A 12696-nucleotide genomic window follows, 5' to 3' on the forward strand; every position below is an offset into this window, starting at 1 on the left:
GTGCTGCCAGTGCGTGTGCTCGAGGATATCCAAGCTCCTGTGGGTGTGGAGTCCCCACTTTGGGCTACAGCCTCGGAAGCATGGTGTTACTCTACTTCCTATAGTGCTCCCTCCCGCCTGGTAGGTCTGAGGACATGATGGCATTTTCTTGTCATCAGCGCCCTCTTGTGCTGGACACTGGTATGCCCACCTACGATCCTGGCTGTGCCTTTGAAGCTTCCTCAGGTCAGGCGCTTTGGCAGATCCAAGGCAGGTCTTGCGGGCAATGGTAACTAACTTTGGGTCCAGCTAACTCAGTAAGGATTCTTGGGTTCAAAGCTGAGAGTGTGGGAAGAGAGGCCAGGGAAGAAGCAGGGTCCTGTCCCTTCCTCCCCCAAAACTCTCACCTGCCTCACCCTGGTCTTTCTACCCTCAGGTTCTGCCTACCTGCTTGCATCAGAACCATGTGTGACCAGCCACAGATTCAGTGTTGCCTGCCACAATCCCAGTGCTTTGTGAAGGGTTCTCTTATCCACCCCTCCCAGCCCCTCTCTGCCAAGAGCCAGGTGATGGTCCAAGCCCCTTGTGAGATGCAAATTGTGGAGTGCCCTGCACCATGCCCAGTTCAAGCTTCCCAGGTGAAGTGCCAGGCTCCACGCCCGTCTAAGACCACCCAGGCTCCGTGCCAGGCTCCATGCCAGCCTCAGATCTCCTGGACCCAAGACGCAGGCCGGTCTGAGGTATCCCACGTGCAATATGAAGCCCCATACCCTGTGCAGACCTGCTTTGTGGAATGTGCTCCAGCTTGCTACCCAGAAATTTGCTACGTGGAATGCCCAGTCCACACCTATGCACCCTGTCCAGCTCCTCAGCCGGTCAGGAATTATGTAGCAGGACCCCCAGTATGCCAGACGCAGGGGAGATTCTCTACCCAGGGCCGATATCAGGGCTCCTACAGCAGCTGTGCCCCCCAGCATCAGTCCCGGGCTTCATTTGGCACCTCTGCACCCCGATGCCAGACCCAGGGCTCTTATGGGGGCTTCACTGCACAGCGTCGCTCTCAGAGCACCAGCAGATGCCTCCCTCCTCGCCAGCTGCAGCCTTCTAGCCGCAGCTGCTCCCCGCCGCGGCGCTCCGTGCCCTACTACAGCAGCTGCCTGCCACCAAGATGCTCCTCGGGCTCCTCCAGTTACTGCACCCCGCCCCGCCGCTCTGAGCCCATCTACAGCAGCGGCTGTCCGCGGCGTCCCACGTCAGGCTGCTCCCAGAGGTGTGGACCCAAGTGCCGAATAGAGATTTCCTCCCCGTGCTGCCCCAAGCAGGTCCCCCCTCAGAAGTGTTCTGTTCAGATTCCTCCCATCAGACGCTGCCCCGAGAGTTGTGCCCCACGACCCTCCTGGGGTACCTCCTGCCCGGAGCTGAGGCCACGCGTAGAGCCACGTCCATGCTCAAGCTTCTGTCCTCCGCAGCGTGTGAACCAATGTCCAGAGCCGTCACTGAAGCCATGTCCACGTCCTTCTCCACGCCCACGTCCCCTTCCGGCTCCACGCACGTACCCACGGCCAGAACCGTGTGCAAGTCCAGAGTTCCGGCCATGTCCTCCACCATGGCGACTTTCAGAACCCAGTCTGTGTCCGGAGCCACGTCCAGCCCCGCGTCCTCACCCAGCAGAGTGTGAGCTTCCAGAGCCATGTCCACGTCCACAGCCCCGTGAGCGTCCAGAATCTTGTCTGCCTCCAGAACCAATTCCTCTTCCTCCACCCTGCCCAAGCCCAGAGCCATGTGTGGCGCCTCCGCGTTGTCTCGGCCCATGCTTGGGCCCAAATCCAATGCCAAGCACAGGAGACCTAGGCTGTCGTGAGTCCAGTCCATGCCGCCTGGATACCGAGGCCCCCAGCTATGGCCCAGCTGGTTATAACCAGGGGCAGGAAAGTGATGCTAGCTGTAGACCTTGTGATGTGTTTCCAGAGCCGAGGGGTCTTGGTGGGTGCAGAGACCAAGGAGGCACCTGTGTTGGAGTGAAAAGTGGGGTCTGTGCTGGAGCAAAGAGTGCCTATTTTTAAAGAAAGTGTGACTGAGACATCCTTGCCTCCTGCCCTGAAAATGTTGCTCCTGCATTCCCATCTGCCACAGTTTCCAACATGTTCTTGTTTGTGTGTCTCCAAAGATGTTCAGAGCCTCCCTGCTGCAGAGGTGATGTCCAAACTCCTTTGCGTGCCATCTCAGGGTCCACACCTGAGTCTCAGGCACCTCTCCAGCCTCACGTCTGACTCCTCCCTTGAACACACCCTCAGTTCTAGCCAGGCCTGTTTGGCCACCAGCGCACATGTCTTGGGAGTTCCCCAGGACACGCCTTCGGTGTCCTTGCCTCCAAGCCTCTTTTCACTCTTTCCCCAAGACCTGGACCACTTCTCTGCTACTTCCAGCATCTGAAATCCAACCCATCTTTCAAGACCTCTTCCTTGGAGTCTTTTCTCCTTGTTCCTACCTACAGGAGCCCGTGCTGACTTCCTAGAACTCATCGCATAGTCCACACCATCCATTTGGCAAGTGCCTTGTAGCATCTCTTAAACTGTTGTTTCACTTTTCAGGTGTGTCTGTCTTACTTGCCCAACTTGGTTGTAAACTCCCATTTGAGTTGAGTCAGAGTCGCCCCGAAGCCCCGTGCTTCACCTGGGGGCAGGCAGCTGCTCAGCAAGGCCTGTGGGCTGGCTCAGCACAGTCTGTCCTGATGGGCAACCCCAGGCTGGGAGCAAGAGGAAGCCATGTAACAATAAAGATGGTGACACCCTCCCAGCCTAGGTCCTGCGTAATACCTGTGCTTTACTCCTTCTTGACTCTCTGGGATGAGTTTTTATTTTATATTTATCCATTATTTTTCTTCTTGGCTTTATTTTACCCATGGTCTGAGCTTTCCTGAGACTAGATTGGGTGGGCTGCCTTGAGGGTTTTCTGTCTCCCCTCAGTGTCCCTGGTTCTTGCTGGAAAAGGATGGATGAAAAGGCACGAGGAACAGCAGAACAGGGAGGAACTCTTGCTTCTCAAGTTAGGGGTAAACATCTCAGGTCTGGTGTGGACAGATCACTCAGCTCCGGGGCCTCAGTCACAGCCGCGCAGCCTCCGTGGAGCCGGGGAGGGCGGGGGCGGGAGGAGGCGGCCAGTGGAGGCTCTCTGGGGTACTTGGCACAGAATTTACTTTTTTTTTCTTTCAGAATAAATGATTTGTTTGTTTGCTTTACATAACAGAAAAAGAAACATCTGAGGCAGACTGCATTCCTTGATTGCTCCCAAATCCCAGTAGACATGGGTGGTCTTGGGTGCATGGAGGTGGGGCTTGGAGGGGCAGGAAAGGGCGAGGTGCGGCTTCCTCCGACTCCCTGCAGATGAGATGCTGCTGTGAAGGACACAAGGCTGGAGAGTGAGTGCTCTTGGGGATGGGCCTTGCCCAGAGGGAGAGAGTGCCCTAGGCCACCAGGGTCTGTATTGGATGAAAGAAACTGCTCTGAGGAGGACGGTGAGGGGGTGGGTGGGCTCTGGCCTGGGCGTGAGTGCCCTCCTCCTCACAGGCCACAACCCCAGGGGACCCCGCAGCTCCAGCTCCGTGGTTGGGAACCACAGATCCAGGTCTGAGGACGACGGTCCCTCACCCGGAGGATCTAGTCTCGCAGCGTCAATGGTGGTGACCTGAGAGACCACCTGGTAAGACCCCCGTGCGGCACAAAGGAAAACCAAGTCTCTTAGGGGAAATCCATTCATTCATTTTTTTGTTTTGGTTTTGTTTGTTTGTTTGTTTGATTAGAGGAGGTAATTAGGTTTCTCTCTCTCTCTGTCTCTCTCTCTCTCTCTCTCTCTCTATTTTTAATGGAGCGTCTGGGGATGGAACCCAGACACTCATGCATGCTAAGCACACGCTCTGCTACTCAGCTGTACCCTCCCCCAACCCCATGCATTCGTTTTTTTACTGACAAATTATTCATTGCTCACCTGCAGGAAGGTGCTGGTAAAGGGGGCAGACATAATGCTTGTTTGCTCTCAGAGCGCGTCCAGCCTAGCACGCCGATTCTCAGCGTGGTACCCGGACCAGCAGCATCAGCGCCACCGGGGACATGGTTAGAAGTACAGATGCGTGGAGCCGGTCGGCACTCTCTGGAGTCAGGAAACCCCACTCCTGGGCCCTCTGTGTGCCTGGAGCCAGTGACACCTTAACCCCCATGCCCCACTGAAGGACCACTCAGCATACCTGCATTTCTGCACGATTAAAAAAAAAAAAAAAGAACCTCTTGATGTGTGTTTACCCTAACAAAACTCCTCACCCCAGGAGATAGCTTGGCTCACGATACCCTAGGGGGACAGGCTTTAAATCCTGCCCTTATCAAAGTCTTAAAACCTATTGTTCAAAGAAGTCCTGACAGATCTTACAACCAATCACATACCCGTGCACAAATTGATCACACAGCCCCTGCTCCTTGGGGTCACAGCCCCCTCCCCCCAATAAGAGACCCTGCAGGTCCGCCACCCCCACCCCCTCCCCGCCCGTCTCAGGCAGGCATTTCTTGACCATGTGGCCCACTGTTGCCTACAGCGGTGTACCTATTAAACTTTCCTAAACAGTTTTTGGTCTCTGGTAATTCTTTTACCAGCCCGCGTCACCAGCCCCCCCTGGGTTGTGCCCACAGCAAGGTGTGTCACCAGACCTGCTGAAGTAGAGACCTGGGAGTGAGGCTCAGAGCTGTTTTAACAACCCTCCAGGCACCTCTGGTGCCCAGTCATGTTTGGTCTTTATCAGTTTAGCGAACTGCTCGTGTAGGTGTGTTATGGAAATGACAGGCCAGCCAAGAAACAAGCACCACTCGGAGGGTTGGAGTACTCAGATTTATTACCCTGGCGGGCTCAGAGGGGCTTCTGCTCCGAAGCTCTGAGCACCTCCGAGATGGGTGCATGGGGTTTTATAGGGTTAATTACAAGCCTGGGGCTATTGGCCAATAAGGCTCAAACAGCAAAAGCAAGGAATCAGCACACTGGAGCTTCTCTATTAGGAACAGATCACGTTACTGACACTTGTTGAGCTTGGATTTACGAGTTAGCTTGTTAGCCCAGTAAACTGACACTAAACTTCAGATTTACGAGTTAGCCCAGCAGAACTTCGATCAGTAAACTGTCACTTACTACACTTAGATTTACGAGTTAGCTTGTTAGCCCAGCCCGGCTTTTCCTTCACAGGTAGACTATGAACATGTACATGAATGGGGGTGTGTGTGTATATGTATCTGTTTCCTCTAATTTCTGCAACAGCTCATCACACGGGCGTTATCATCCTGCCATTTTGCAGAGGTGGAACCCTCAGCACACAGGGTTTATGTGGCTTGCCGGGGCCGTACAGTCAGACTTGATTACAAGCCCAGACTCTTTCCTGTTACCCATGACAGCGTTCTCTTGGTCACAGCCTCTTCCAGACATCTTTCATGTATCAACCCAGTCATTTTTCCAACACAGTTTTGGAGTTGTTTTATTTACTGTGTACGTAATTCTCACCAATTCCACATTGCTTCGTCTCTTAAAATCCAGAGTGCCCTAAGACTGTACCTGCTTGGGGCACATGCTCCAGGGCCTGACAAGGCCCAAATGGCTCCCACGGGGCATCTGTAGGTTTCTGGCACCCAGGCCCGTGGCGGGTTGGGGGGGATAGAAGGATGGGGGGAGGCCTGGAAGCCCTAGATGGAGATTCTCATTGGCTCTTCCCCTTGTTCTCATAAACACACAAGCACACGTACTCCCTTGTCTGGAGGTGAGCAGAGAGCAATCCATCTGATACAGGAAAAAATGCTGGGTGAGAGGATGGCTATGTCCCAGGTCTCGGTGGAGCCGCTGGGACTCACCCCACCAAGTGAGGGTCCTTGGCTTCACGCAAGAAAGAATTCAAGAGCGAGCCACACTTAAGTAAAAGTAGGTTTATTCAGAGAGTTGCAGAGCGCAGGCCGTCTCAGAAGGCAAGAGAAAGGCCACGAGGTGCAGGGTTGTTAGTTTTTATGGGCTTGGTAACTTCATATGCCAATACGTGGAGGGGGGTACTCCAACTACCTTGGGGAAGGGGCTGGGGTTCCCAGGAACTGGGCCATCACCCACTTTTTGACCTTTTACGTCAGCCCTGACACTGTCCTGGCACCTGCGGGAGGGCCATTTGGCAGCTATTGTGTTACAGTGAGCGCATAATGAAGCTCAAGATCTACTGGGAGTCAGCTCTTACACCGACTTGCTACTAATGGCTGTGTCATTCTTTTAATGGTTGTGCCCTGACCTCTTCCCTCCTGTCTCATAAGGATCATCCGTCCCTCCTTGGAATCCTGCTTATATCTCTCTGCAATTCTCCATTATTTCCCTCTTTCTAAACCTCCCTCCCTGGGATCAGCATCCTCACAGCAGAAGGAGAAAAATACATGCTATGTTCTCATAGGTTCTCATCAGACCAGACAAGTTATCCACAACTCCTCCTTGTCACAGGCACAAGGCTACGGTGGGCTAACCTGGGAGCCCACTTAATGACACAGAATCCCAGGATCCACCCCCGACTTACTTAATTTGAATTTCCAGAAATAAAATCTGGGACTTCCATTTGAAAATTATTCTGATCAGCTAGAGGCGGAAGCCATCGCCCCCATGAGCACCAAGGTGTCAGATTACTCTGCACCCTGGGTGTGGCCAGGTGGCAAAACAGTGCTGACCATTAACTGTTTTTGGTGGAAGGTTTTGTGCAATTACTCTCTATCTGGAGTCAAATTTCTACTCCTCAGTCTAGAAGCACCTCAAGATGAAGCATCTCTGCCTTCCTCTCAGTTAAATCCCCAACACCACTGCTACTAAAAATACCCAGAAGGGGGCTCTTTTAAGTGTCTGGGTGGAGGGAGTGCTGTCTGGTGTATGTAACAGATATTTTTACTGGGAGAGGGTAGGATGAGCTTTGGTGCATCCTTCCTTTACCTAGGCATTACCCAGACATTAAGAGGGAGAAATTACACACCCTACAGTTTGTCCAACATATTAGAATAGTCCTGGATGAATAAGCAGATAGAACTGTCGTGCATAAGGGAGTAGCTTGGCTATTACGGTGGAAGATGGGTGGATAGTGGGAATCACAGGCAGTGCACATGGAGGTACTTCACTGACATATAGGAGAGTAGCCAGGTGGTGAGCGAGATTTGGTCCTTGGCCTTAGCATACTTCTGACCTCTTGAGTGGCTGGACATCCCAGAGGATCCACTCGCCCGTGGCCTGAAACTGTTTAGGAAGAGAGGATGATACATGATGGTGCATGTGTTTCCCCACCACCAGCGACCACCTATCTCACTCATTCCTCCAAAGGAGGAAGCTTCCTGACCTGGGAGGCTAAACTAGAAATACCTAGAAGTCTACGAATAACCAAGCCATTCCAAACGCACCCATCAAGCTCCTAACCACATCTTGTCACGGGAGCCCGGGGCTAGGTGAACACCGTTCCTCTGTTCCCAGGTGTTACATCTGTCAGGAAAGAAAAAAAAAAAAAAACTCATTGACTTGTATCAACACACCCATTCATTTGACATTTATGGAGACTCAGCTCTCCGCCAGGAACCGTGCTTGGAACCAGGAAGACTGTGGTGAGCAGGGCAGACGCTGCCTTCCTCACCTGGAGTTTGAGAGGCAGGAGAGTTTGTAAGAGCTTCAACATGGGAGGCACAGGGTGGCAAGGAAGCCCACAGGAGGGGCACTTGAGCAGATCGAGTGGCTGGAGGAGGCAACAACTATCAGAGATGTGAACGATGAGTGGGAAGAGGAGAGCGTCCCAGGCAGAGACAGCAGCAGGCGCACCGTCAGCACAGCCGACACGGGGACTGACAGCCCGGGTGGGGTGGGTGGTATTTCTTCCTTAACTAACCATCCTTCCTGGTTCCTATCTTTGTATGGTCCCCGGACTCCCCTGGCTCTAATGAACTTCATATCAATATCTGAGAAGAAACCAACTGAAATTCCAGGTGATGGGAGAAAATTGAAGAGTAGGCATCGATTCAACATGGGTTAGAATCATGGACTTAATCTGACAAGATGAAATGTAATTAAGATAAATGTGAAGTTCTGACTTTAAAGACTAATTGCACCTAAGATAGAAGATGAGTGGGTGTTTGTACATCTGCACATATGGAGAAAGATTGATTGATTAAAATCTTAATATAAACCATGAGTGAGACTGTGGCAAATGGTGATGAGCTCTTGTTCTTAATAGTCAGGCATGATAGGGCTGCTCTGCTTGGCCCAGACAGTGTACGCCTGGGTGGTTTGTTCAGCTCAGATCAAATGGGAATGAGGCTAGAAGATGATGACCTACTACGTGCTAGTCATCAGCTGAGGCAGGAAACTTGCATCCTTCCTCATATTCACCAGTTTAAAAGATGCTATCATTTGCTTCCATTTATAGACAGTCTCTCTCTCTCTCTCTCTCTCACAGACACACGCACACACACACGCACATACACATACACACACACAATCTAGTGATGTTAACTAATTTGTCTGGTCACACATCTAAAACCTAACAATGCAAGAACCCAAGCCTAGGCTTATCTTGCTCCAAAACTTGGTCTACCTCTTTGTGAAAGCCCGGGTAATGTTTTATTTTAAAAAGATTATCATATTGCCAGCTTCCACTATTTGAAAGGCTTTCTTTCAGAAAAATAAAATATAACTCCAGAGCTTAAATCTAATGAATGAAAATCATAAGGAAAAGATTCTGGCTAGAAATAAAGAAAATAATTTAATAGTTGTGGGGTTTGAGGACGAGTAAGAGACCCCATGGAGAGCCAAAGGGGGGTCCAGTCACAAGACATTTGCCTGTGCCTTCATGTCATGAAGACATAAACCAGAAAACACACACAAAATTCCTCCCCCAACATGTAGTCATAGCCTGGGGACTAGCTTCAGTGGGTCCACCGACACGTGGGAGATCCCTGCTCCAAGGCCCCTGAGGCACCGGGCTGCTGCCCTTAAAGATAACAAAGCCTTAGCTGAGATAATGATCATCTATATGGTGTCCGGAAGCCTGGCCTCCAGAACCAGTCACAGTCTCCCACCCAAATCCCTAGCCCTACCCTTTCCCGACCCGCTCCCTTCCCTGTTACCGCAACATCAGCCAGTCAGAGAACTGTGCACGAGCTGATCACATTCCTTGTGGCCCCTTTGGGCCTGATGTCACCTAAGCACAAGGAGTTGAAATTTACCCTCCCTTATAAAAGCCCTCAGCACCACCCCTCGGTGCAGACACCTCTCCTCTGTCTGCCCGCGGTTGCCTGGAGCAGCTAATCTAATGAACTTTTCCTTCACTTTTCTTTGCTCTGGCGAATTCTTTTACTGCCCATGGTACTGGCCTGCCTTGTCTCACAACAATAGTCAAAACTGTTTGGAAATGAAATGAAATCCACACAGTCAATAAATATTTATTCAACCATTCACTGAGTTTTTACTATGTGCCAGGCACTATTCTGGATGCTTGAGACGTATCAGGGAACAAAACAGGCAGAGATTCCTGTTCTCAAGGAGTTGATATTCTAGCAAAGAAAAACACAAGATAAACAAGGGACTTTTTAAAAAAATTATGTAACATATTAAAATATCCAAACTGTTTTGGAAATAAGAACAAATATAGCACTGAAGATGATCTGGGCACGCATCCCCGATAGTATAAGAAGGGGAAGGGGACTGAGCTCAGGGTGTCAGTAAAAGGGGCCCAGAGGGGAGTGGAACTGTGCACCAGCCTGCAGAAATAGAAGGGGCGTGGGAGTGCGTCCTGAGGAGGAAGCGTGACCCCAGCTCCACCTCTTACTAGCCGAGAGGTCTTAGCTTAGGCAATTTCCCTGACACTTATTTCCTTCATCTATTAAAATGCACCCCCTAAAAAAAAATTATACACCTGTCTGGGTCACACTGAGAATTAAATGCGACATGTTATTAAAGCACTTCACTTGTTACAAAACACTACAAATATATTTGCTTTCGGCAGTGAGATGCTCATCCCCAAGGAGAGAAGTAGAGGCAGGAGGTAATGACCGGCCCTGGGGAACTGCCTACTTGATAAGGGAGGTGGACCACAAGGGCAGGTCAAGTCCAGACCCAAGCAGAGGCCGGATGAGCAGAAGGGAAGCAGAAATAGGAATGAAGGTGGTCAGCTGGGGCAAGTGAGGGGAGCTTAGAGGAGAAGGAATTGAAGGAGTAAAGGGACTTGGACTGGCAGACAGAAGAAGGATGGGGTGACTGGTGCTAGAAAATGGCTCAGGCAAAATGCTGAATCTAGAAGGAGTAAACGTTTGGGGGACAGGAAGCTCAGATACCAGGGCGAGTGCTGGGTTCAAGGACACTGAGATGAGCAGCTACCACAAATGCTCATCAGTGTATTGATGCCACCAGCCAGCTGACCATTGGCATGGTTCCCTGGACCAGCCAGAGGGGGAGGAAGCACCAGGGAGGAGAATCAACCAACCAGGAATCTTTCCAAGTTCACACGGAGATGGGCCCTCAGTCACTGGAAGGCCTTCTGACTGGATCTAGCCTGGATGAAGAGGCTGGATTGAGCAAGCATTTTATTAATCATTTATTTCCACAGCATCTCATCGGCATTCTTCAGAGGTTTGTTTTGTTCAGTCAGAAATCCAGGAGCTGTTTCTGATGAGTAGAGTCTTAATCCTCCTGCAGCAAAGCAGGTTTGTCACCCTCAGCAATAGTGACACTTGGGGTTGGATAACGCTTTGTCACGGGAGCACCGTCCTGTGCGTTGCAGGGTGTTAGCGTCACCCCTGACCTCTAACTATCAGATGCTGGTGTCAGACAGAACCCCCTCCTCCCGAGCGGTGAGACTGAACATGTCTCTAGATTGTCAGATCTGGGGGAGAGGTGGGGACGTGTAAAATCCACCCACCCTCCCACAGTGAGAGCCACAGAGTTAAAGAAATCCAGCCTCTGCCTGCAGGGCACTCCCAACCCAACAGAGAATCCCATCCTCACCTTGCCTCCATCCCAGAGGACTCCCAGCCATGAACAATGAAAAGGCTGTGGGACGCAAGCCAGGAGCACAGGTAAAACCCAGGCGAGGAATTCCAGCTTTAAGGATCTACTGAGGCGTCTTGTTTTCCTCCTGAGGGAACTAACCGCTGTTCATGGAAGGGCGGATTATCTTGGCTATTACGGCTATTGTGAGTAGATCATTTGTGACTATCATTATTATAATTATCTGGAAAACTTGCCCAATAGCGCAGAATATTCCCTTTTAACTCTCCTGCTCTGTCTGCCAAAGAATGCCATGGCAATCTGAAAAGTGATCAGCGAGAATTCTTCTGGCCTTGAAAAATCATTAACACAGGGCATTTTAATACAAAGAGAAGGAATTTGTATTGATAATACAAATTGTATTGATAATATGTATTGATTGCTAAATAGGGTTTGTGGGTAAAAGGAGAAAAATGTATAAGAGCCCTTGAAGGGCCTTCAGTAAACATACCCCCATCTCTGTCCCCCTGGGTCCATTTTCCCAGCATCGCCCAGTGCTACATACTATCTTGCCTACTTCCCCTTTGTCATCTTAATTAAGATCCTGTAAAGAAGACATTTCTACCCTTATCTCCATTTGAGAGATCAGAGTGCTGAGGTCGAAAGAAGTTGAATATTTTGCTGAGGTCTCCGAGGTCTCTTCTCTCAACCACTGTGCTATGCACGGACACACATGTACAGAAAGTCCACAACTTTGACGCAGATTTTTGTACCAAGCAATCTAGATCCAAGGGTCCAGAAGGAGAATTAATGTGTAGGGTGGAAGGAAAGGAGTCACGTAATCGGGGTCCTTAAGTGTGAACAGGAGGCTGTGGAGAGAACCATCTTCTGTGAAAGTAAGGCAGGCAACAGAGGGGTCCACGAATGCTGCGTCCATTTCCACCCACCATGGTCCCCGTTTTAAGCGGGCACTCTCCTAGCTCTGCCCTGAGCCCCGTGGAGGGAGGCAGGGAGGAGCTGCCAGTCACCACCTGTCACAGGAACCACGTGGGCGTCAGGAGGCGGTCCTCTCACGCCCAGGCCCTGTCTCACACCTGAGGGCAGAGCCTAAGGCCAGGATAAAAGGGCCCTGGGGCCAGAGCACCTCCATCCACTCCTCTCCTGAGGTGCTGACAGACCTGTGCTTTGTGTGCACCTGGTGAGTGTCATCTGGGAATGGGATAGGACCTTCCACAGAGGGCTGCTCAGAGCAGACGGCAGGTGGGGCAGGGCCGTCAGGGCTGGAGTTGTGGTTGGCAAGGACAAGAGCCCAGGAAATCTGAAGGAGGGAAGGACAAGATGGGTGAGAGAGACCAGGCAACGGGGAAGATTTGTGTGGCTGGTGCTGGAATTTTAGAGAAACCAAATCATTCTCACTTGCTGGGTGTGTTTCTCTGGTTTGGGGGAATAAAAACGTTGGCCTCCAAATTATGCGGAAACAGGCTGTATGGTAGGAACATCATTTTGGAAATGCAGCTGTACTCAGTTGTAGAAGTTATGTGCTGAGGACATTGGTAGTCAAAGAGAGAATCGAGACATCAGAGACTCCAACAAGAAGACCCACAGTGGGGCTGCGAAGCCCTGTGATGTGCCTGGGGAGCAGACCCAGGAGGAGGGTGTAAAGGACAGAGCGTGGGGTTGGGAGTCAGGGAACCTGGAGCAGAACTGGGATGT

The 12696-nt window shown here is 51.1% G+C and overlaps 1 protein-coding gene across 1 annotated transcript; it reads left to right on the plus strand.

Annotated features, from left to right (window-relative positions):
• Positions 1–443: 443 nt before the first annotated feature.
• KPRP (keratinocyte proline rich protein) lies at positions 444–2467 on the plus strand. Its single transcript, XM_064477636.1, has one exon. The coding sequence runs from the start codon at positions 444–446 to the stop codon at positions 2040–2042; it is 1599 nt and encodes a 532-aa protein (XP_064333706.1). The 3' UTR covers positions 2043–2467.
• Positions 2468–12696: the final 10229 nt, after the last annotated feature.

The sequence above is a fragment of the Camelus dromedarius genome, chromosome 23 (assembly GCF_036321535.1).
Source record: "Camelus dromedarius isolate mCamDro1 chromosome 23, mCamDro1.pat, whole genome shotgun sequence".
NCBI classification, from domain to species: domain Eukaryota; kingdom Metazoa; phylum Chordata; class Mammalia; order Artiodactyla; family Camelidae; genus Camelus; species Camelus dromedarius.

What these genes read in the sequence shown, in the direction of transcription:
- KPRP (XM_064477636.1), top strand. Translation starts at nt 444, where the DNA reads ATGTGTGACCAGCCACAGATTCAGTGTTGCCTGCCACAATCCCAGTGC.